We start from the raw sequence: 26,466 nt of genomic DNA on the forward strand, positions 1-26,466 counted from the left end.
TAAAAACAGAGCTCAAACTACAATCCAGACCTCTTAAATCCTGTCCCAGGCTCATGCTACATGTGGATGGGGAGAGAGAGGAAAGAAAGGAAGAAGGGAAAGGAAGTTTTATTTTTACAGGGTTACTTTTTGAAAAAAGGCTGATTTTAAGCATAATTCCTGTATGCCTGCTTTAAAAATGTTAGTAAAAATGAACTTGTTCTTTAGACTTACTCTTAGCCCAGAATTAGCACCATGGAGCTGGATTCACTGAGCCATTGTGATGGATTGGGGGGCGGGGAGTGGGTCTGCATCCAGGTCCCCTTAGAGGAGCCAAGTCGCCTTTTCAGATCCATTTCCTGAGTGGTCCCAAAGCAAAATAGGTCATCAGCAAAGTTTTCAAGAGGTTCAACAAATAAACAAAGAATAAGAGACTTGAAACGTGTGCCATATTTTTAACAGCTACAAAAGAGCCCCCTTCTCTCTGAGTTAAATGACCGGTTGTACCATCATAATTGAAGAGCAATGAAATAGCCGAGCCAAACTGGCAAAGGCAGGCCCCGGACGATTTGTCAGCTTGCAGCCTCTTCGGAGAAATCCGGGAGCAAGAAGCTGATGCTAGCCAAAATGCCTGATGTGTCTGTTAAAATCGAGAGGCAAGGGGTGGATAAGGATTTTGATGAGGAGGAAGCAGGATGAGCCATTTGTGTATACCCCACGCTTAGTTTTTTCTGACCTGGGACTGACAGGAGGGAGGTGCAGAGGGCAGAATCTGTCGGAGGAGATGGAAAAGTGCGATCTGTATTGCTGAGTGTCATTATGCCAGGGGAGACTAAAGTTGGAGCAGGTTGCAGACACTTGCCTTGGGCCAGAGGAGTCACACACATGCCCTAGAAGCAGCTAGCTTTTCTCTCAGCACCAGCTTCTAGCAATCGTGCATCCAAGGGGAAAGGTAGGTTGGAGACCAAACAACCAAACCGAAAGAATCCTCCTAGGTGAAGCACCTAACCTCAAGTTGAAAGTATTTTCTGGAAAACAAATTTAAAGCATTTAATACAGCAAAGGAGATTCTCTCAGATTTGCTAATATAATTCCCACGCATGTGATATCCTTTCCAAAACCTTGTGTTTTATTTTCCTAATGGAGCGATTTAGCTGTTAAAATAGACGTTCTTCAACTTGCCTTCTGGAAACCGTTGCTTCTGCATGTCTTGGGCATAAACAACACATCTTGTCCAAACACTGACCACTTGCTGCTTCTATGAGAAAAATGACAAAAGAATTTGTTTTTTTAATTTAACAATGAGAAGGTATAAATCTGACATGCCATGTATTTAGGTTTGAATGCTACACAAAATCAATAATAATAGGAGAAATCATCTTCTTAAAGTCACACTGCTAACATAACCCAAGCTTACAGCCGTACCCCAAGCAGGGGAGAGAAAAAAAAATCTTCTTGGGCCTGAGGCCGCGTATGGAAATATTATCCAAACTACTCCCAAGTCAGAAATCGATTTTCCCCATGTCCTGATAGCCTCTCTGGTTCCTGGCAGGTCCCCGTATTCCAATAGAATACTGCATGCAAGAGGATGAATATAATCTTGCTTGATTTGATAGAAGATTATTTTTCTTCATAGTCTGCATATCAGAAGAGTCAGTAAAGAAGAGGTGAAGTGAGCTGATTCCTTTAATGTAAAGCACCTTCATTCCTACCTCTTTAGGATCTGCTTGGTCACACTCGAGTTGAATTCTCTGAATTATTTTGCCAGTTGAGTACAGTGTATTTTAGTTACACATGTTGAGACTAATTAGTTAGCCCTTAGGAGGTTTTGCCTACAGCCTTCACCCTGGAAGGAAAAGTGTGAATACGTTGAGACTATTAATTCACAATAAATGGCAGATCATAGCCCTTGCTGAGTAAATTTCTGTTTGTCTCTTTCATAAGCTTTGCCTGAGTAAGCACCCTGTAAGGCAACGTCCTTGATTATCACAAACTAAATTCCCATTGAACGCAATCTGCAGGTTTCAATGAAAATCTTTTTTTTTTATTATTTTTAATTTTGGAGGGTGGGGACTCAAATCTTTTGTGAAAGTAAATTGGCAACGGGGATTTGGAAGAAGAGGATCCAAATATTGTCACTTTGCTGAAAATCAGCATAACCCTTTTTCCAGATAATCCCGATAATTACAGAGAAATTGCTCTAGACATAACCACTGGAATGGCAGAATCTATTAAAAACCTACCAAGCTAAATAGGCTATTATAAGCAAAGATCCGATCTGCTTTCAGTGTTTGGTGAAATGCAGGCGAAGTTCTGGTCTTGTGCTTAGTTTTTAAAGAACAACATAAATGCACTGGAAATGTGATCATTTGATAAACATGTTGATGCCAATATATTTTTGCCTAAATGCAATAAACTCACCAGTAAGTGATGCAAGTTGACAATGGGAGGTAAAAAGAATATCTTGGGGACGTTGGTGGGTGGCAACGGGGAAACAGCTAACGTTCATGATGCCTAGTGAATTCCTGTGTATTTGAAATGTCAAAGAAAATGTGATGTGTTTCTCTAAATTGTGTCTCTCTCTACATGTATAAATGAACAGACGCAGATAGAGCTCAAAAACATGGCATGGATGAATTTATCTCTTCCAACCCCTGTAACTTTGACCACGCTTCCCTCTTTGAGATGGTACAACGCCTTACTTTGGATCACAGACTTAATGATTCCTATTCTTGCCTGGCAAGTATATTCTTTGGTCTACAGCAATTTAAACATAACATTTTTTTTAATTTCAATATTTCTCTACCTTTATGTCAGAAGCTCTTTTCTCCATTACAGACTCCCTTTAACAATTATAAATGTGTTCTTGATTTCCTGGGTTGAGATAGTTTTACTTACCAAAGAAATAAGACTGAGCGGGAGGAAGTTATCAGTAGAAACAGATCCAATTCCCCAGCCTCCCTATCTTAGCTTCCCCCTTTTCAGCTGCTACATGAGAAATATTCCCAAGAGGGTAATCGAGTTTGGCACCTGCTTGTGGAGAACTTGTAAAAATTGCCTTGGTAGCTTAGAGTTTAAGATTCCCCTCCCTTCCCTTCCCAGGCCTGGTGATCCTATCTCAGAAATGAATGTATTCTTTTTGTATAATTTTTAAAGATTGAAATGATTTGTAAATAAACTTCACTTTTCATAAGCTAAGTTGATTTGGGTTTGTTTGTTTGGATAGCTTTTTTTTTTCTTCACAATATTCAGAGCATTTTTTTTTTACCCTTTGAGGGAATTTTTTATAGTGCTTTAGATATCTGGAAATCCAACAGGAGTATCAACATTTCCTGAAATCCTATTTTAAACCTTGATATAAATTATTTAAATTCAAGGGACTGCTATTATGTCTTTATTGGATTTCTGAAGATATATTTTTGGCTTTAAACTACCAAATTCAAAAGCCTAAAAAAGACTCACTTTATTTCCTTCTGCAAACCATAACTTGTTACTTCATTTCTTAAAGGTAAATGTTATTATATTGATCCCATTTTATGGATGACAATGGTGAGAGGAAATGATAAAATGACTTTCCACAGAGGAAAATGCTCATTCCTGACTCCAAACACTAAAGTTAATTTATCTATATAGTGTTTGTATTATGTAATTAAATAAGGTTAACATGTTATTGACATTAATATATATCATGAAAGCCTCTTTTCTAAATGACATGGCTATATCCTAACTCTGACTAATTTTTATTTCAAATTTCTTTTTATTTTTAGTGCCAAAAGCCAATATATAAAAAATAGTAGATAAAATAGTCTCAAAAACAGAAACAGGATTATGTGCAATAATTTATTAATCTGTGTCTCATGAAAGATTCATTGATTATCTCAGGTTTAGAATCCCTTCATCAGAAGAATCTGAACTTTGCCAAATTGGAAAGGAACATATCACTTTGACTTTAAAAAAAAAAAAAAAAAAGCTTACCTTGCATTGCAAGGCAATTTTCCTCAGATGTGTTTCCTACAATTATGTGATTATTCACATAATTATAAATTGCATTTATGAAACTCTTAAGAATACGCCTCTGAACTTAAATCGTTCCCTTTTATGTGTAATTCCTATTCTCTTCAGCAATTTTCTTTGAAGTATATTATTTCTAAGACTTTTCACATCATCCTTTTTAACACAGTTTTCTTTGTTTTGAAATTTACCATGAAGGAGAGTTAGTAAATGTCCTCTAAAATTTAAACCAGAAGTGAAATATTGGAGCTTGCTTCCCGTTAGTCACTTCTAGGCTTAAAATTGTGGTCTAAAATCCAAAATTAATTATGAATAGAATAAAATAGCTTCCTTCCCTGTTTGTATACCTGTATCTATTAATCCTCATCCCAAAATTTCAGAAAATAACAGAAATTAAAAAGACCTTATCTCCTGCCTCTATATATTCCATTTTCTCATTATTACAATCTTTTTTTCAGTTGGTTTTGGAGACCGACCAGCAGGGATACATAAATTTTTCTGTGTCTTCGACTGAGTTCCTAATTGATATTTCTTCAACTCTTTTCAAAGCAGCTATTTTGGCATCTACAAAAGACTTGGTGTCATCTGAGTCGTAGAAAATATATTTTAATCTTTCACAGCAGTGTTGTTTCTAAGATTTAGCATTTGGGGTAGCAGATGGAGTGGCAAAGAAGTTGCCTATAGGGGCAGCCCACTGCCTCGACTACTCTCCCGCCCTCTGCAGTAACTTATAATTTGAAATAGGAAAGATGCCGTCTTTCGTTGGATGCATTGCTGAGCTGCAAGTTGTCAATTGAAGATTCCCCAGATCCCTAATACAAGATTAGAGTGTTGCAAAGGCCTCCCTTGCTGTACTTCTGTGGCCTCTACCTGTCCCCAGTCACTTAATCTTTTTGCCTTTTCTCTCCCAAGATGGAGCAATATTCAAAAGATGACTCAAAGAAGACCCTCAAAGTAAAAATAAGTTTATATTTAAAACCACCCTACATTTCCAGCTTACAAAGTACCACGTCAGTTGGTTTATGTCTTGCTTCAAGCAGCAGGAACTGAAACCCCCAAAACATGCTTGATTTCAGGTTCTGTCCAGGGGTGACCTTGAGTGGCAAGTCACTTGGCCTTTCCAAGCACCTGTTTTCTTAAGAGCATAAGGGGGGCAGCAACTTCTATTCCATCATGCCACAGAACCTGCTCTGAATTGGAGACTCCAACCACCGTCTCTTTTATAGCAGAGTTTGGGCTGGTCCCATAGCAAGAAAATAAATAACAAGAACACAAATACTTATCAGAAGAAAAATAAAACACTCTAAACCAGCACATAAGAATTTCCTCTCATTTTACTTGAATAATCATATCTGATTCACAACTTGAAACCTTAGTCATGCTGTTCTCTTTGGAGAGTTATATTATTACCTTCATTTAAAAAAAATTTTTTTTTAAATGCCTTCCAAAGTAAAAGGATTTATGAAGTCCTGGCATGTATGTAGACCAACCCTAAAATTTCTTCATGCTCCAGAGTAAACAGAAGACTTAGAATAAAACAGAGCTGGATTTGAGTCCTGCCTCTGTTTTGTATTGTCTGTGTGAGTCACTTAACAACCAGGATTTCCATTTTCTTGTCTATAAAATAAAGATAAACCTTCTCTGTCTACCTTACAGGCTCAACTCAAAGTTCCTTGTCAAGCATAAAGCACTATGCTAATTTATGGCATTAATGTTACGATTTCCTCTTGTCGGTAATCAAGATTTTATCCCACCCCACCCCACCCCAGTACTCCTTTCAGGTGTGTGGGGCAGTGTCCAAGCGGTGGGGGAGACTTGGTCTCTGCATCCATGCAGGCTGCTAATCCAGCTCCAACACCTACTAGGAAATTCCTTGTCCTCCCTGAACTCAGTTTTCCCGTCCACGTAACGGGGATAACAGAATGCACCTCGTAGGTCTGTTGGGAGGAATGCGTTTAGCACAGTGGCTGGCACTTAATAAGCAATCACGAAGTGTTGGCGCTGACTGTGTTTCAGTCCCCTCCGCCAACCGCTCTCAACTCTAGCAGCTCTCCAGAAAACAACCTGTATTTAAAAGGAAGTCTCTCCTTTATTCTTCATACAGGGCTGGTTCAGTCCTGGCCAGGTGTTTGTCCTAGACGAGTATTGCGCCCGCAACGGAGTCCGAGGCTGTCATCGACACCTCTGCTACCTCAGAGACTTGCTGGAACGGGCAGAAAATGGCGCCATGATTGACCCCACCCTTCTCCACTACAGCTTTGCCTTCTGTGCATCCCACGTCCACGGGAACAGGTGAGTGTGCATCTGTGGGCCTAGAGGTATTCCTAAAAACAACAACAACAACAACAACAACAAAAATATATTGGCAATGGTTTATGGCTGTTCTTGCTTTTAGAAATATCCGTGACTCTCTGTCCATCCCCATTCTCTCAGTAGTACACAAACACTAGACACACACACACACAAAGAAGATGAAGGTCTAACTTAGCTTCTTCTCCTTTCAAGAGACTTGAAATAGCATACGGGACTTCTAGGGCAGTCTCTGAAATTAGACCAATCTAGGTTAAAATCACAGCTTCTCCGTTTACAAGCAGTGACGCCAGTTGGTCATTAAATTACCCTCTGGGCCACAGTTTTCTCATCTGTAAAATGGGGTTGATTGTAATCTCATGGGATTGTTGAGAGGATGTAGTAGATACAAAGGGCTCAGCACAATGCCTGAAACATGGCAAGAACGTAATAGATACTCGCCTTTGTTTGTTATCATTTATTCCACGTTCTTTAGTGACTACCTTCTTAGTGTCGGGCACTCTGGTACCCATTTAGTACACATGGTGAGTAAAAACCAGACACCAAAACAAGGGCAGAATTCCATTTCCCATTAGTGCTCCGAGGAGAAGGAATAAAATTCCATGACAGGATTTAATAAAAGAAACATGACTCAGATGGAGTGGCAGGATGGCAAGGAGGACCTCCCTGAGGAAGTGATGCTGGGGCTGAGAACTGAAGCATGTGTAGGAGTTGAGTGGTTCCAGGCAAAAGGAACAGCATGTACAAATGTCCTGAGGAAGGAGGAAGCCAAGTACATTTCAAGAGCTGAGGAAAGCTGGGTGAAGCTGGAAGGCAAAGATGATGATAACACTTACAATTTAACCACAGAACCTGGAAGAACTTTAGCGATCACAGTCTAATCAAACCCCTCATTTTATAGGTTTTATAAACAAGACTAGAATGTCAAGTCTCCTGACTCTCTACTAAGTACTCTCTTTCTTTAGACCTTGCCCAGCTTCTGGGGGAAAAGATCCATGTTCTGAATAATGCAAAGCAGCAAATAATTTAAGAACATTGCCATTTGGCTCTGGAAACATGGAATAAATTTCCACACTGCCACAGCCAGCTTACTATCCCAATGTATGTAGCCACGCATTAGTATAAAGACAAGCCTATATTACCCCACAGCTCCCCAACCAACAACCAGGGGGGCACACCCAGGGAAAACTAGGTGGCTTCAGAAACACAGCCTCAGATGAAAAAGTTGTCGCTCTGGGGAAATCCACATGTAAGAGAATCCAGAATTGACTATTTTAAATCAGAACTGTGTCAGTCTTCTTCATCTTAGCAAGCTGTAAAACTCTGAAATATCTGTAGGATTTGTTCTGTGCTCTTCCTCTCTCTAGTGCTGGTAGATTTTTATGAGATGCAACTTCAACATTTAAAGCTAGATAACAATAACATTGTAGGTTTGAATATTTAACAGGCAACAAGGTTATCATCACCTCCCATTGTTACAAGGTTCGCTAGCCCAGCACGTGACCTTTTATTTGCATAAAAGATACTCATGAAAACTCTGATACCTGGGGGGTATCTGTGCATAATTCTGCTTTTTATAAATGTGTACACTTTGATGACTATCTGTTACAGCCTCTTGGACTGAATTTTTTAAAGAGAGAGGGAGAGAGAGAAGTTGCATTATATTCTCTGGGTTGTCACACTGTATTCTACATATGTTACTGAATAAGAAAGTGTTATAAAATAATGAAGTGTTTTTGTAAACTCCCTGGTAAACATCATCATGAATTATGATACACATTGTCTGGATTTCATATTGTAAGACTGCCACTTGATTCACAGTTAGGTTTATACATCTTGTCATGGAAACAGTTTTGGATTTCTTATTTTCTTTTCAGTTCTGATTTTCCTTATGCAAGTTTGCATCTTTTTTTTTCCTTATTATTTTAGTTTGAATGCATTTTCTCTTGCTTTTTGATGCATCCTTCTTTTTCTTTCTTTTGTTTGTGCATGTGTGTGCGCTCTTGAATGTCCTATGGCTGACCACACTCTCTGCATGCCTCATGTGACCACCCCCTCTCCAAAGTCAACAAATGCATGCGTACCTTAGTGGGCTGCTACCAAATACAGACCCTGAAGGGAGCAAAATTCCCTCCCCACCTGAACCAGAAGCTAAAAAAGATACCAAAAAGGAATCCAAAAAAAGAAAAGATTTCAAAACCCAGGCAAATCAAGAGCCCAAAAGGTAAGAAGCTGTGTGTGTATTGGCTTATGTTTTGCAGTATCTTTGCCCTTCCTCTGTCCATCCATGCCACTGCATCCACCTTTGCAGACAGCAAGCTTTGTGTATTCCTGAAGTCTCTGTTCCTTTAAGGGTGTTTTCAAAAACGTAATTTAAAAAAAAATCCTAGCAATGGGCAAAAATACCATGTATTGGGACTAAATTTGAGTCAGGGGTTTAGTGATTTTTAACAAATGTTCATATTGAAAAGACTAATTGAGCAATATGTAAACAGAATTGTGAGTCAGATTGTTTTTTTTTTGTGGCATCTAGTTAGGGGCCTGGTACCTTACCAAGTCATTCATAATAAGCAACCTATGCTTTATAATTTTGAAATTATGTTTTAGGAGCAAATAAAATGGGTTGGCATAAGATGGGCCTATACCTTTTTAGTAACTCCATCATTTTCAGCAACCGTCTGTCTCCACATTAATCTTCTAAAAAGAAATCCATCTCAAATAATTTCTAATAGTGGCACAAAATAAATTTTAATTTTAATTTAATTTATAAATATTAATTTGTAATCGTTCTTAGTAGAATCAGTTACATAATGAGGTCACCTTTAAGACACTTTTTAAGTTCTAGAATTTTGTTTATCCTGTCCTGTTTCCTATTTCCTTTAGGGATGCTCTTTTGGATTGATAAATTGGCAAATTGGTGACTTTTTTTCCCTTTTAAAATAGGTTTACTAATTATTTCCAGTGTTAACCTTTTATGTCTTTATTCTTCAACTTCTGTACCCTTACCCCAAATTAACATTGGCACTTTAAAACTTTGTTTTTGTGGTTTTAGAACTGATGATTCAGATCCTGGCATTGCCAAGCTACCCAAAACTTGCAAGCATGTATACTTTATGCATCATTATAAATTTATTCACATAATGAATATTATAAGAATATTATATAAATATTTCTAAGTCCTGAAATGTATACAGTTCACTTGTAGACAGACCAAATGAAAATGCAAACTTTCACTTTCAGGCACATGAAGGCAGGCTGTGTACAGGTCCAATAGTGAATGAAGGTCAAAGAAAACCCATCTCCTTAATTGCAACATGTAAGGATAGAAGTGAAGTGGAGTTTCTATTTGTGTTTCGCCATGAGGGTTAGACTGCAAGGCAACAGAAACTTGCATTCGGTGAAAAAAAAAAAAGTGCATACAAGATGCTGTAGGTGCCTGAAGGTCAGGTCTGACAAGACTGACAAGGCTTCAGAGAGGAAGCCTCCCTGGCTGCTGTCCATGGTGCTGGTTTTGGAAGGCTCAACATTCATGCAGAGCGGAGAACAAATGGCCGGTGTTGAAAGACAGCACTTGCTCCTGCCTGATCTATTTCCTATGCCATGAAAAACTACCCATAAGGATCCTGACTGGTACTTTGAGAGGTTTATGTAGGCTTCAGGATCTATGTTTACATTGCATTTTTAATGGAAAAAAAATCATAAATATCAGTTGTGTAGCATTCTACAGTTTACAAAGTGCTTTCAAACTTTTTAAACATTTGCTATAAAATTTTCAGTTTAGCTATTTTTATATCCTTTTTGCAGATGATAAAATAGAAAATCTGTAAATTTAAGTGGCAAATCCAGATATTCTAAGTCCAAAGCTCTTCCTTTTTGTGCTATATCAGCACTGTATGTGCTGAAGACCTGAGTGTTAGAGCCTGTTCTGCACAAATCCTAGGAGTATCAGATCCCATTTCTGTGCCTCAGTTTTCTGACCTGTAAAATGAGCAGACTGAATCATAGTATCGGTAATATCCCTTTAACCTCTAAAATTCTCTTCTATGGATTACAATAGCAAATGATATAGCTCATCATCAGGTTTTCATAAATAAGGTTCAATTAAAATAAGGATAATCACTACCATTTAATAAGTACTGCTATATGCCAGGCACTATGTGAAGTGCTGTTGGCATATGTTATTTCGTTTTATCATTATTACATCCCTATGAGATGAGTGCCATTATTACCCTTATCCAAAAGGTGAGGAGCTTGAGGTTCACATAAATTCAGTCACTTAACAAATAACTAACTGTGTGAGCCTGATTGAAACATGGTTATTCTACCTTGAGAGCTTGCATTTGTAGCCACTGTACCTTACTGCCTGTCCAGGATTAGCACTTATATATGGTGTTAGATGCCAAATTCATAGTTTTTTGATATCTATTTCAACATTTCCAGGTGAGATGCTACAGCAGTCATCTGAATTAAAAAGTGGCCTAAAGGTGCCCAAAATCAATGTGGCCCACCTGGTGATTTTAGCCTTGTGGAGAAAGCCAAAGTCTATCTGGAGTTTTAGACCACATAACAGGAGTCTCCTTTGAATGCTAATTAACAGCCTTTGGTATTGGGGAAACCACGTTCCAAACCTCTTTCACCAGCGTGACCGGCATTTACATGTGAAGATGTTACCTATTCTTTGCCTCAGATTTTTAAAAAATTCATGACATGTAAACAAATTGCCCTTTAGCTACATTTAACTGAATAATAGAGCCATTGCCATTGTGATCTCACAACCAGCTTCAGATTTGGTATGTTTTGCCCATTATTAACTCAGCAGCCCCACAGGTAGATACAGAGCCCTGCCCTGCTGCAGCTGGAACGCATTAGTGAGCACTCAGGTGCCAATGACTAAGTTCTTCCCACCTGCTTTGGAAGCCTGGGCACATCTCTATGAAAAACTGTGCCTACGTGAATCAAAAACATTCTCATCAAATGTAGACACATCTGGTCAATCAGGGAGATGTTTGCTGTTCACAGTTCCAAGCACTGGGAGATATGGAACCATCCACATGTTTGGTATCTTTTAAAATAGTGCTTCTCAACCAGGGATAATTTTTCCCCCCAGAAGACATTTAGCAATGTCTGGGAGACATTTTTGATTGCCACAGCTGGGGAAGGGTGGTGCTATTGTCATTTAATAGGTAGAAGCTAAAGATACTGTTAAGCATCCTATAATGCAAAGGAGAGCTTCCTGCAAACAACGCCCCAAATTTCAATAGTGCAAAGGTTGAGAAGCCCTGTTTTACACCAAATTCCCAGGTGATGGGCTGAATTTTTCCTTTTTACATGAATTTGTTGTTTCTTTTACGTACATACATGTCTAAAGGCATAACAGGCACCACCACTGATTTTCAAATTGTGTAGTGGTTCTTACACTCCAGTGTACACATAAATCATATGGGGAGTCTGTTAAAATGCAGAGTACCAGGTCCCATCCTTAAATAATTTGATTCAGCAAGTTTTAAATGGAGCTGGGAATCTGCACGTTTAAGAAAGCACCCCCTCCCAACCGTGAATCTAAAGCATTCGGTCTCCAGCTCACACTTGATTGTCAAACTTGGCTGCACATTCAAATCATTTGGAGAGGCTAAAAATGCTAATGCCTGGGCCACACCTGCAGAGATTCTGATTTAATTAATATGGGATGTGGCCTAAATATCATGAATTAAAAATCTCAAGTGATTCTGATAACATTAGTTTGGGCCAACTCTTTAAAACTGAACCTGTTTTCTCAAAAGAAAGAGGGGAGAGAAAGGAAAATGTGAGCACGTTCAGCTGGTTGTGTTTGGCGATCATAAAATCCACAGATGTAAATTGCTATGTCTTCTAATTTTTAAATCAGCTCCTAAGGTTGCAGTACTTAATTTTCACCATAATATTTTTAGTATTCTTTCTAGATGACATTTAGATTAGCATCACTTTGGTCACTGTCCCACAGTGACAAGGCAATCAAACAGCTCCGATGATTACAAGTTGCGTCAATGTTCCTTGGATCCCTTTATTATTGGGATTGGAAATTTTTCTCATTTACATTATTATTTAACATTTCTTGAATGCCAGTGCTGCTCTTCACATATGGCCTGTGTGGAAAGTACATTGTATCAGCAATTAACAAATCCATAATGCCAACCGCCCCAATCCAAAGTAAGCTGCATAGATTGAGTCTGCAAGCAGATGTAAGAGGGCATGAATAAAATTCTCTGAAAATGCATCCAAAGAGCCTTTTGGGAGATGTGTTTGGAGCCAAGGTACTGCCCATGTTCAGAGACCATATGATTCCTGTGGATTAGGATTAGAGGAACTGAACAATCAAATGGGACTCACTTTTCTCCTCTGCTACTCCGCCAGGGTCCCTAAGTCAGTACGTGGTTCCAAAGGCCCCGTTGCCCAAGATGGAAGCTCAGGAGCCATCCTCGATTCCTCCTTCTCCCCCAGCATGTCACAACAATTCAATTACTGTGCCCTGGGCTGGAGCTGGGAAGGGAGCACTTCCCCAGACTCTGCTCGCTCAGCTCTTAAAAAAAAAAAGAAAGAAAAGAAACAATTACTATGCCCTGTCAGTGCCTTTAAATATCTCTCATTAAGCAATTTCTCCCTCTCTTCAATGCCACTACCATAGTTCAGGTCTCTATCTTCTCTCCCTTGGACCACAGCAATTGCCTTCTTAACTGTGTCCTTGCCTGCAATGTTGGGCTCTCACTCCAAATCCATGTCACACAATGGCTCCTTTTATTTCTTTTTTATGAATGCCTACCTAGTAGTATATGAGTAACATATATTTTTTCTTTTACTCTAACCCCCTCTTCTCTCTCTCTCTCTCTCACACACACACACACACACACACACACAATGACATCATGTCTGGTGCATTTTAACTCTTCTTCCCCCAAAGAGAAACAGCAAAAGCTGTGTAGTAGGAATAGCTCTGTTTTACTGACCTCTGAATACAGCACTATATATAGCAGAAAGGCATGGATGGGGATTGACAGTGACCTTCACACTCTTGGTCTCACATTTCACAATGACACAAGGCATTATTGCACTTTTGAACATGAGCACATCATTGGTTGGCCTTCCAGCTCTGAGCAGGTGCTGGCCTTGCGCGTGGCTGAGTCATGCTCTCTAAATTCTAAAGAACCAGGTTTACTTTAATAGGAAGTACTTGCAAGAGAAAGTGAGGAGAAATTTTCAAGTAAATTTCAAGTACAAGTCAGCATCTCAGATGTCCAAGGAGAAATTCTCTCTGGAGCTCATCTCCTTTTAACTCACGTGATATAGTTAGGATACTTGGCCAAGTCTCATGTTGAAATTGCATCCTCAGTATTGGAGGTGGGGCTTGGAGGGAGGTGTTTGGGTCATGGGGGCTGATCCTTCATGAGTGGCTTCATGCCTCCTCCCAATAACGTGAGTTCTTGCTCTGTTAGTTTTCATGGGAGAGCTGGTTGTCTAAGAGTACGGGCTCTCTCTTGCTCCCTCTCTCCCATGTGACATGCCTGTTCCCCCTTTGCCTTCCACCTTGATTGGAAGCTCCCCGAAGCCCTCACCAAGAATAGATGCTGGCACCATGCTTCTCATACAGTCTGCAGAACCATGACCCAAATAAACCTCTTTTTTTAAATAAGTTACTCAACCTCACATATTTCCTTTATAGGAACACAAAACAGACTAACACACCATGTGACTCTCTTCCTGAATGAAACTTGCCCCATGAGAACAGCAGATTTTCCAACCCAGACACAAAATCTTGTGCAATATGCTTAATTATCTATCCCATTGGTGGAATCTTTCTGGCCCATGGCACACCATCAATTAATGTATATTTTTCTTCTAAAATTTCAACCATATGTCCTCATCCTGTGGTCATTGAATTAACTGGCACAAAAACATATGTTCAGATAACACACACCTTTCTGGGTGGGTGTGATACTAAAAAGGTGCTGGTCTGACCACTCAGAAGTCTATATATAGAGTCTTCAGAGTGGAATCTAAAGCTTGTCTGTGTTTGTTTAGAAATAAAGAAATCTATCTCTTCTCCTCTTATTCCTCAAAAGGAAAAATCTGTGTAGTACCAATTTTGGAAATTGGTTCTCTTGGAAAACAATGCAGGCTTTCCTGTGTTTTATATCATTTCTCTAGTCATCTGTTGGGTCCTTGCTTCATTCAGTACCTGGATCAAGCCTGTGCCACTTTGATGAATGACCTTGGTGCCAACAGCATCCATATTCTTAGTGATTGTTCAATAGAGAGAGACTTCTCAACCACTCCCATCCTTATAGTAGGGTGAATGACACCTTCTGATATTATTGGGATATAACTGCGTGTTTAGAAAAACCATAAACAAGTCAGAAAAGACTCACTGGTATATTTTTGCCCCTCCCCCCACTCTTTTTGAAATTAACTAATAGCCAACCCCAAGAAGCTACAATGTGCACTTGTAATGTAGAAACCGCTTGTTGTTGCTTCCTGTCTTACTCTTTGTGATACAAACACTTTGATATATTTGTTTTAGCAGCGTGTCTGAGCCCCAGGGCGTCAGGGCATAATTAGAAAAGGGCACTGGCTGGGCTGGAAGGGAAGGAGAGGAAGGGGTGAGGCTGGCTTTCATAATGAAGCAGTGACTATGGGATGTGAGAGCCATGATTATAATTTATAATTAGCCTAGGATTATACAAACCATCCAGATGAGCAAGCACGGATGTCTCCTTTTGAGAAGATAATGCTTTGGTGTTACCTTGAATTTGTAGTTGTTAACCACTTGAAAGAAACAAAGGAAAATATTCCACACTAGAATTAAATTCAAAGGTATCGTTCTAAAACTTGTAAGAATAAAGAGTTGCTGGGAGAAATCAATTTGAAAAAAAAAATGAGGTTAAGAGGGGATGTTTGGTCTAAATGTCCTACTTAGGGAGATGGCAAAGAACATCTAAGATATTCTGTCCCACTCTGGTCCTTTAAGCTCTCATGTTTCTGGGCTGGAACAATTTAGTAGCAAGTAGGATTCAGTTATCATGCTTGTTTAAGGACATTTTCATGGATCCGTAATGCGGTCTGCAGGCATGCATCCATTTGGAGAGAGAGAATATATCATGTTTACGGTGCCTGCTCCAGCATATGTGGACATTTGCATTTGGAGATGAAAGTATATTCCCTCTTCAGCTGGAGTTTTACCCCTTGTTGGTAGTGATCGGAGGCTTAAAGCTGGTTGTATGCAGAGCGGTGGACCAGACACTCTTTCCTTTTCTGTTGAATTCGTACATTTCTTTTACACACGGATTCTGTACTTAATCACAAAACAGGTGCAATATCGGAATACATCAGTCATTGTAAGCTTTGAATTAATTTAGCATCCTGACCTTGAAAAGACATCTTACCTTTCAAAAGGAGGTTTTTTTGGTCTGGCTTTCGATATAACGTGGAGAACCATGCTACTAGGAACCCACGTGCTCACCTGGGTGTGAAGCCACACTGTAACAACCCTATAGAGGTAAATTCATTTCATAAAACACATCGCAGCTTGAATTCTTTGACTACGTTGTTCACACATAATTTCAAATATCAAAATAGAATGTTTCACATTAAAAGTTCAGTACTTAATCATATTGGATTAATTTGACAGTAGACATCGATTAATGCACTCTAGCTCAGAAGCATTTGGGGAAAGGAGAACAATTTGCATAACCAGTTACTCAAAGGATGGGCAGCTGGGTTATGGTAGTTTCAATATGACAAAAAAAAAAAAAAAGAAAGAAAAACGAAGCTCTAGATATATTATTATTTGTGACATGGCTCAAGATGGGAGACTGTGAGGAGAGTGAAGATGACAGAACTGGTGCTAACCACTGTGACAAGAACTTGAAGAGCAGCCGACATGACATCTTTCCTATCATGCTGCCGAACATGTCAACTTTGTGAAGGACAGTGAGAAAATGGTTTGCCGAAAACTTGAAAGGTGGATTCGGGAGATGCCCGCCGTGTCAGATGCGATATAGTCTGCCGTGGCCGGAGAGACCCACTTCTGGCTCCCACAATGGCCTGCAGGTGGGAGAGCATCCAGTCTTCAGCACAGCTCCAAAAATGACTGCACTTAACCTGCATATTGTCTCAAGTTTGGGGGATCATGATATACAAGAAGTGAGTTGTTAGCCAGTGTGCAGTTAGGTGGAACTGCAGACCAAGGGCTGCATTTCCATGTGTGTGTTGGGGGCAGGGGGTGGGGGTGTCTAAAGCTAAGTTCAAAGGCATCTGCTAGTAAAATTGAGGGGTGTGAGGAAAGAGGAGCTATGAGCTTTATGAACTTACATCAAGTTTAATAGAAGTAACAAAAACTAACTCTGGATAATCCAAGCAGAGGGGACTTTATTAGGAGGATGCTGGGAGCTTCAAAGAAAGGAAGGGGAAAACTGGAATCAAGGCAGCGACAATAGAATTTGAAGTTAGGCCCAGAGCAGTGGTTCTTAACTGTACATTAATTAGATTGACTCAGGGAGCTTTAAAAATGCCAATGTGTAGGCTCCACTGCAGACAGATTGAATCCCAGCTTTGAGGGTGGGACCTTTCACAGTTCTAAGGTGCAGCCAAAGATCAAGAGCTATTAACCTATGAGGACGATCTGGTCAAGGCCTGAATGCTGGGACAAGCATATTCTGTGTGTTCATTCTAGCCTTGAATCATTTATTCAAGGTAAAGATTCAAGAAGAGAGTGTTTAGGTGGCTGAGTTGAAGTCATAATTCAGTTTAGAGGTAGAGTGGCGTGCAAGGGAGAAGCTGGCCTCTAGGAAGCCCTCCAGCATTAACGGTGAGGGAATAAGCCCCTCAATTTACCCTCAGGAGTACCCAGAGTGTGGCTAAGGCCATCCCTCCAAATCTAGAGGCTGTTGGGAAGGGGCAATGGATGCTAAAAAGCCAAAAAAGCAAGAGGAGCAGAATGTGCACAGTCAGGACATGAGTGGGCGAGAGATTTGGGCTCCTCGACATGTGTTCTGCGTAAAGCCGGGCTTTTCTAGCTCCAAGTATAAAATCCAGCTTTATCCTCCTCTTCTCTCATTCTTTGTGTCTCCTCAAGTGTTAAAAGTACTGAGAAAGGAACAAGATACCAAGCCAGTTTTATGACAATTATAGAATTACCCCCAAATGTTTCCAGAAAGACAAAGCAAAATGAAACAAAAGCATGGCTTCTGAAAGACGCCAATGCAGTTCTACTATTTATTTTGCCACCAGCACTGCTTGGAACGGCACATGGAAACAGTACGAATGCCATTTAGAAGGGATGGGTAGCTCAGTAAGTGGACTGTGTACCTGTTGTAGAAGATCTCTGCTTCCAAAGCCATCCCCCAATCTAAGGGAAATTGGGAACCCTGAATCAAACTTACCCTTTCAGCCACTGAAAGCACCACTCACCACATTTTTTTTTTTTTTTTTTTTTTGCTCTAGAACAGAGGTTCTCAGCATCAGCATCACTAGCAGCAGCAGAAAACTCGTTAGAAATGTAAATTCTCAGACCCCACCCTAGACCTGCTGAATCAGAAACTCTGGGGTGGGGCGGGGGACATGCAGGTTGTCACAGCCCTCCAGGTGACTCAGAGGCATGCTCCAGTTTGAGAACCACTGCTTTAGAAAAAGCATTTCATTGCTTCTGTGGGAAAGAGCATTCTCCAAAATAGCTAACCAGAATTTTTCAGCGAGTAGCTCTATGGAGACCTGTATAATTAACCTGGACAATTAACACTGACAAATTATAAGGGTCGATGAAAAAGAAATTGATGTTCGACAAAATTTTCAAAAATAATTCTGTTAAATTAAAAAAGAATATTTTTGCTTTTTAACTGTCCTAGTCTTTCCTAGTTACAACCTGTGATCCTTGACAAATTATATTTTTCCTGCATGTCTTTTCTTTAGTTTATATAATAGCATCCCATTACCAATACCATTTCAGAGCAATTCTGGTAATTACAAACACTGACTTGTTTTATCATCTATTTTTGTTGGTGAACTCTGTACTGTGACATGCTTTACACTCTTCATAAGGTTAGTTTGTTTTATTTATTTGAAAATAAAAGTATTCACACTGACATAGATGATCAAGAAGCAAATTTAAGTGACTACAAAAATTTTTATTAATTTTTTGTTTGTTTTTAATAAAGTCTTGAGAATACAATAATTTTTAGTGGTTTAGTTTTTTTGGCATAGTGAGATTAAGGGTATTCAGAAAGTAGTCCAAGGAGAGGTTATCAGGGAAGCAGAAGCTGCTATCGGATACCTTTAATAATTACAAATGGGAATCATCAGAACAAAAGGAAAAAAAACATAATCCAATGTTTTGTTTGTATTAAAAATAACACCCTTTGTAGTGAGAATTAACTGAGAAGCCAGGCATACACTAAATGTCCAGTTTTTATCATCTCAAACACAAAGCAAAAAGCTGCCTTCTGGTTGCCTAATTGCCTTAGAAGACTTGTCAGATAAAGAATGAATGGTTTTATTCACAGAGAGGTTTCTCTCCTAATAATGACCACAGAGATCTCTGGGCTATCTGTGTTAAATGGTTTCCATGCTTTTTGCTGTGATCTGTAAACCCATCCCTGAACTGTAAATTATATTTAATAGCATTTTTTTCTGGATTGATTCTCTACTAAGACAAACGATACGCTTTGAATGGCTCCCTTTGCCCCAATCGAGTGTGTGCACGTACATGCCAATCACATAAACAAACGTGTGTTCAGGGCATTAGTAACCTGAATTTTTTATAAAAATTCAAAAGCCACAGTTAAAGGAAGTTGTAGATTTTAACAAAAACATGAAAGGTTAACAAAAAGACAGTCACATGTATTTTGTGGGGCACAATGAATTCATCCTGAGATTTAACTACAGATTCATGGACAATTCATGTAAAAAAAAAAAATGTTAGTAAACTTTGTAAATTAACATTTAAGATTTTTCCAGAGAATTTGAAAACAAGGGCACATTCCTACATTCCACAGCCTGCTTGTTATTTACCATTTTGCCTTCTTCCTTTAAGTTTGAGGGAATATGAAGAAATAGACTAAACAGGATTTTACTGTTTGGGGGTGTTTTTCATAAAGTGAGGGAGGGGAAATTTTCTTATTTTTCAAATAGGACATTTTTATTATTTAAAAAGGAGGAAAGCTGACCAATTAACCCCTAACAGGAGGTACAATGCTATCATTTGCCAAGTCTTTTGTGCAGTCAGACTGGTCTAGTATAAAGGATTTTCCCAACTTATGCTGGATCCTTGAGAAGGCCTATAAATAAGACCATTTGTTTGGTCTCAAAATGACTTGCATTTGCAAACTGAAGAATGTTCCAATAGAAGTTTCATGGTGACACACCAATCTGCAAACTGGCTCAGCCAGTAGTCAAAACAAGTCACTACGAGATCTGGGAAGCTGAAGTCTTTGAATGGGTCAGATTATCCTGCGTATAGTTTGGCACAGATAAATTTGGGCTATAAATATGCAGCCTCCCTTTATATTTTCAACTTGAATGGTCCGTAACAAATAGGGGAAATATGTGTGCACCTAATGGTGACACAGAACCATGAGAATGCTATGATCAAACCGAAATCACTTATTTATGCTAGAGTCCTTTGTATTACAATGAGTAGTGGTTTGCTAAAATTGGAAAGCGTATGTGGTTTGTTCTTCACTTAATGCATGAGGACTTAAATTAATCTGAACGTCTATAATGATAAGCTGGAAATTGAGCCATTAAGACATTTAACACTGGGGAAGACAGATACTTTCAAGGCACCTGATTTTCATAGGCATTTGTGTGCCTAATTCAGGGATCCCAAACCCAAGTGCCTACACAGGTAATACAAATTAGGGATGTGGACCAGGTGAATGCCTGCCCCAGGTAAGGAAGAAGCCGTTAGCAGCCCATTAATAATACCAGCTGTTCTCAATTTTCAGGAGAGCCCATCAATCAGAATTGTGTTATAAAACTTTCCTAATTTTAAAAATATCGTCAACTAGTTCAAATTTTTTAAGAAGCTATGAGCCAGACGGAACACGTCTATGAGCTGGACTTAACGTGCAAGCCACCAGTTTGTACATTTTACCATTTCACAAGAAATGAGCTACGGTTCTGCAAACGTCTCCAAAGTGATAACCCAGAAAAACAACCCATCCCTTTTAGAAGCCAACCCTGAAATAGCAGGACCTCGTTTCTTCTAAAATGGACAGTTTCCTCCTGCTAGAGATTTGATTTGATGGTGTCAGCATATGAGGTTCCCATCACTTCATGACATATCTTCTTTCAGGCCCGATGGAATAGGAACTGTGACTGTTGAAGAGAAGGAACGTTTTGAAGAAATCAAAGAGAGACTCCGAGTTCTGTTGGAAAATCAGATTACACATTTTAGGTAAGGCTCTGGTGTTTAGGGGCTTATTAGGAGGGTGAGACTGGGGAGGAACAACTAAAGGGCTTGATATTCCAAAATTGTAAATCTACCAGAGGTACCTTGGCTATTCAGAAATAGCTTTGTAGAAAAAGCAAACCAATCAGACATGGTTCCTCAATAGACAGGAGACTTGAAATTCTTTTTTCTTTTTTTTTTCTTTTTTTTGTATTTTATTTTTTCTTTTGCTCAAGAATTGTTTAAGAACTTGACATTCTTAAGTTCATTTTATTTCCACTGAAAGAATAAAGCCTTCCTGTGTGAACTGACCACCAGCTGATGATAAAAAGTTGAGTTTGAAGTTTCTTCAAAGTTCCTAAATAAAACAGTAAAAAAACAATCCTCTGAGTCAGATCATAGTGAACAGGAAGGTGGGCAGTGGTGCCCATAGGACAGTCTCTGCTTTCTCCACCCCCTCGGAAACAGGACAGGCTGGCTACATGGGGAAAGAAGGAAACCTGGACCAGCCTGGGTGGCTTGAATCTTCCCTGTGTGCTGGAGACAGCCAGCGCCACACCCCGCAGCCCACCTCCCCCTTGGAGCAAATTTGGCCTTTCTAATGCTGTACTGGTGGTTCTGGACCAGAGATCCTAAAATAGTAACTCAAAAATAGGAATCGCATTTATAATAGTTCCTATTTGTTAAATACTTCCTATCTGCCAGATACAAGACTGGAGGCTGGAGAAGTATTAACTTATGTTTTTGTATTCTCAGAAGGACTCTGTAAGGTTATTATCATAATCCCCATTTAAACAAGGAATAAAATGACTGGACTTGCCAAAGCCACGCCGCCAGCACATGGAAGAATGGGATGCATATGTAGGATAGTCTGAGTCTGAGTAGCCATGCTCGTCTCTCTGTGCCAGCAACAGTGTTCTGAAGGCCTATGACAGCCTGAAACAGTCAGTGGAAGTCCTAGTGGCACCTGACACAGTTCTTTCTGTGCCATCAAAATCTTCCCAGATAAATCTTTATTGACTATATACTATATGTAAAATGCATTACCAGTAGCAAAAGGTCTGTAACAATGGAAAACCGCAAGCAAGGAAGGACAGTTAGCAGAATCATGAATTTATTCTAAATAGACTCTATTCCACATATTAATCCCTTTGGGGGGGGAGTTCAGTAAGTATGTTTGCATGTCAGCCTGTTTCAACTAATATTTTTTTTTAATACTGGTCTCAGTAGTAATATATAAGGTCACATTTGAGCTAACAAATAGTTCTCCTTCACAACAGAAATCCAAACAGATCCTTGTGTCATCACTTTCAATATTCTTTTCTGCTGCAGACATTTGCAGAGTCCCTCTTTAGTCATTATTCACACGTACACATATATACATTATATACACACATATATGGTGTGAATTCAGATTAACATAACACAACGTGACAAAATAAAAAGCATTTTTCGTTCCTCAGAGAGAGTTGCTATAGGAATCAAATTGCAGCGTATTTCATGCTAAATGTAATAATTTGGGCAACCTTAAGAATTTTATGTCTTTTTTAGGTATTGCTTTCCATTTGGTCGACCTGAAGGTGCTTTAAAAGCTACTCTCTCACTCTTGGAAAGGGTAAGAATGAAAGTAAAAGACAAATCACATCTATAATGAAACATAAACATAATTGCAATTAAAATATTGTGGTTGAATGACCTAGTTTGTAATTTTTAAAGGATTTATTTACCATTTTTTGGTAATTCATCAAAATATCAGAATAAAAGTGAGGAAACTGCCAAAATTCTTGATATTTTATCTCCAGACTCCCAAAAAATAGGATATATAGAAGATATGTTCCAAGCCCTTCCCTAATTCATGGCCAGGCTTTGCCATCCTAACTGTGCATTGCAATTCTAGTGCTTTTTTTTTTTTTTTTAAGTGATGGTTCTCAATCTGTATTTAGTCACAAGGAAACATTCACAACTAATTTTAAACTTGAACTCTTTAAGACATATGAATGAGTAACACATTGGCTTGAACCTTCTTAATAATAATCCCTTTTTTTTTCTATGTAAAGGTTTTGATGAAAGATATTGTTACCCCAGTGCCACAAGAGGAGGTAAAAACAGTCATCCGTAAATGTCTGGAGCAGGCTGCTTTAGTGAACTATTCTCGGCTCTCAGAGTATGCCAAAATCGAAGGTAAGGCTCCCTTCTGTCCCCAGTTTTGAATTTAAATTTTGGTATGCCTCCCTAGGGAAGTCTCTCTCTTTTCAGAAGGGCACCAGAAAACAGTGGTCCACCCGAGTTTGTTAAGCTGAAACCTGAAAGCACTTGAAATATGGAAGCTTCCTTGGCTGTGGCCAAGTAAATGAATAAAAAGACAGAATAAGGGCTCAGGAAACGGCCTTTGTAGGGAAACAATATTGAATATAGGTTGTTATCAGACAACTGAGGTCCTTCTGAGAGTCTGTGTTGGCCCTAAGTATCTGCTCTGTGGCTGATGTTTTCCTATGAGAGAGTTCCGTAGGATTGCTACTTTCTTTAAATACAGGAAAATGAAACAGTTTGTTGTCCACTGCTAAGGTTGGAAGTAAAACAAGAATTGGATAAAGCAACGTCAAGGTTTCACTTAACTCTTTCTTGCCCCCTGAGAGTACCTTGTGTTTTGGTAGTGTTTCAAACTTGATGTCAGGTTAGTGTGGAGCCACACCTGATGGCTCCAGGCTGGCTGTAGAGCTCACTTGCTCTTGTTACTCCAGAGCTTGGATGCTTGTTGCCACTGCCCTCACAAGCTTTAGGGAAGTGGTCACTGATGACCAAGTAATCACCAAAGGCACTTTGAGTAAACTCTACTTGAGAAGATATGGTTCTTTGGGACCTATTCATTCACAAAGGTATTAATCACTTTTCATTGTTACCCTGTTGGCTGCTATAGGGTGATTTGAAAACCACATCCAACTTGACCAGTGGTGTAAGTGTATAAATGTGGAAGTTCTGTGTGCAAAACTCGATGTGTCCGCATTCTGGAATCTGATGTTCTCTCACACGTGAAACACGACACCTGACTAAAACCAACAAATGCGTATTGTCTGCCTCAGGACGACTGGGGGGAAAAAGTAAAAACTAACCAACCACCCAGACCCCATCACTTACTCTGCCAAAGTCCTTGTTTCCTTAGAGAATTAGGTTAAGATCATGTCAAATTCTCAGTGTTCTGTATATTACATGTCCTCCCTCTCTCGATTTTTGTCTGTCTGATGATGCAAATTGTGTACCAGTGGTAATGAATTCATTGTTATGCATCCAGGGAGAAACACTTAAGAATTGGGCACTAAAAGGATGTTTGTCAACTCTTGACTTGGTAATGAGTGACAAAAATAGAGGAACAAGAAGATCGTTAAAGGATTATATTAGCAAATAATTGTTCCAGCATTTACCGTCCCAGGACATAATGATTGGTTGTATTTGGTCAAGTCAGCCGGGTACCTAATAATACTAGGCAAGGCCAGAGATGGGATGGGATCAAGAAACGTTCCGTTGCCATGGCTGCTGCCTCATAGGTCTTGGTCTAGCTATTACTAGTCTTTTGGTAAGATCTGCTCTCTTCTTTCAGATAAATATATCCAAACAAACTTTAAGATCTGTAAGTAAAAATGCATTCATTTCCAAAGTAGGTCAGCTGGTCTGTAATTTCCTTTTGTGCCTCAATTCTTCTTGGTTGTGTTAATTATCTTTTGCACTGTGACTTTTAGGTCTGGGGATTCTTTGAAGAAACCAATCCTTTTTTTCCAACTCTCTTTTCAGAGAAGTACCTCATTCCACACTACCTGCTCTCTTCTGCTTCTCTCCTTCCTTGTCCGTGATTGGCTCAGCCACTTTTTGACGTGCCCTCTGCAAAAGTGGCTGAGACACCAATTTCAAAGCATGCTGGGATTGTCAATTCAGACAACCCAACATTCTCTGGCTGCATGTATCAGGTTTTCTTTCATGAACATAGTCCACCGTAGGCTGAGACATTGCAGCTTTAGAGATATTACTACCAGACAACTTTCTTTTACAAGGCTCTGATCCTACCCTCAGAAAAGCAATCTTCCATTTTTACTTTGGAGCCCTCTGTGAGCATTAACAGCTTAGTTATCTGAGAATTTTGGAAAGAAGTTGTAGTAATATTGCCGGAGACTATGTTTATGAAGAAATACCTCAAGAGCCTTAGATACTAAAGTCTGAAATCCTTAGTATCTTGGAGCCTTAAATCAATGAAATTTTGTTTCCCTCTACTCATGATGTTTTTGGTCATTGTATTCCTGCAAACAACTCTAAAGAGACGTGTAAAATCATGGTCACAATCTCTCTCGTGACTCATGGCATGCTGAATGGTTAATCCAGTAGATCTCCAATTTGGAAACTCCTTTTTTCTTTTATCCTGTGTTTATCCCAAAATACTCTGTGGCTATTTTCCTTTGAGCTAATGTAACGTTTTCCTCTAACCTATGACCTTTAACCTCTTTACCTCTGACCTAAGCCTCTTGCATGCCCAAATCCTCTTTTATAGGGAAAAAGAGAGAAATGTATGAGCATCCTGTCTTCTGCTTGGCCTCCCAAGTGATGGATTTAACCATTCGTGAGTACCTACCACCTCCTCACCATGCTGTCTTCACTCTTTCTGTTTTCATTATTTCAAGAAAATCCAGATCCAAACCAACTCACTCTCCTTGCTTCAAGTTTTTTAGCATTGGCTTGTCTGTTGGTTCTGTCTGTGAAACCCAGTGTGAGAAGTCCAGTCACTTTTTATCAGCCTAAAACAGGTTAGACAATTAAGCCATTTGTTTGTGATAAACTCAGATTTGTCTGTAAGTTTTTCAGTTATTCTCTGTCTGTGACCTGAATGCATTTTTACTTTGCTTGTGTGTAACCCCAATTTGTAAAGTGCTTGTCACTGGTACACAATCAAAAGGTAGCATCTAGGCCGGGGAGCAATGTGTTAGGTGTCAGATAAAGGACATTTGGGGCAAAGTCATGCCTTCTTTTCCATGTTTAAGATGTCAAACTATTATGGGTATGAGATCACGCCAGGTGGTCCATTCTCTGTAAAATTCGATCTTATATGCCTCCTGTCTGTTCTCTCTCAAGCTGGGAAGCTATTCCTTGTTCTCTCTGGAGATTTTGACTTGTCCTTGTCCTCTAAGCTCTGGCTAGAACATATGACTTAATTGTCACTTGGAGAGTTCATGTATGTTTCATAGCTTGATTTCACATTAAACTTAATTTTACTAATTTTCTATTTGTGCAGCATTTTCCACCTCTGTGAAGGAGCCTTTTTTTGCTGGCCCCCACACTTCGGGGCGGTGGGAACCCAAGGGCAACCTTTTCTTTCCAATATCATGTATCACACATAAGTGGGGGGCATTTTGGTCCACTTGCTCATTAATCCTGCATATGTGTTCTTGTTTCTCTCTCTTCTCTCCTTGTTGTGCTCTCTCTTTCAAATAGAGAATCAAAAGGACGCAGGTGAACCAATTGTATATGCATTATAAATTATCAGGACTGTTGAGTTATATTCCGTTTTTGTTTTTGTTTTTTAATAGCTCCTTAAGGTATGTACTCCCAGAGAGCGATGTGGAGTTGCAATAATACTTAAGGAGTTAATTTGTGCTGTCTAAATACATCTCATGCCCATTCGATGTTGACCTTTTGAGAGCAGAATTTCCGAAAAGGCATAATCTCTGAAGGAACAGAATTCTGGTTTGCTGCAGAGCTTCATTTCATCT

At 39.3% G+C, this 26,466-nt stretch overlaps 1 protein-coding gene across 10 annotated transcripts in view; it reads left to right on the forward strand.

The window, feature by feature from the left end:
• CADPS (calcium dependent secretion activator) overlaps window positions 1-26,466 on the forward strand; it is a 440,985-nt gene that overhangs the window by 304,347 nt on the left and 110,172 nt on the right. For 3 of the 10 annotated variants that reach the window (XM_045529935.1, XM_045529939.1, XM_045529938.1), the window contains 5 exons: window positions 2,582-2,718; window positions 6,095-6,282; window positions 20,621-20,722; window positions 22,268-22,331; window positions 22,774-22,897. In XM_045529935.1, the coding sequence (XP_045385891.1) occupies window positions 2,582-2,718; window positions 6,095-6,282; window positions 20,621-20,722; window positions 22,268-22,331; window positions 22,774-22,897 (615 nt within the window). Of the gene's footprint in view, window positions 1-2,581; window positions 2,719-6,094; window positions 6,283-8,365; window positions 8,525-20,620; window positions 20,723-22,267; window positions 22,332-22,773; window positions 22,898-23,151; window positions 23,164-25,250; window positions 25,320-26,188; window positions 26,207-26,466 lie in introns of all 10 variants that reach the window. The other 7 variants (XM_045529934.1, XM_045529930.1, XM_045529937.1 and 4 more) reach the window with 5 other exon arrangements.

The sequence above is a fragment of the Lemur catta genome, chromosome 18 (genome assembly GCF_020740605.2).
Source record: "Lemur catta isolate mLemCat1 chromosome 18, mLemCat1.pri, whole genome shotgun sequence".
NCBI lineage: Eukaryota > Metazoa > Chordata > Mammalia > Primates > Lemuridae > Lemur > Lemur catta.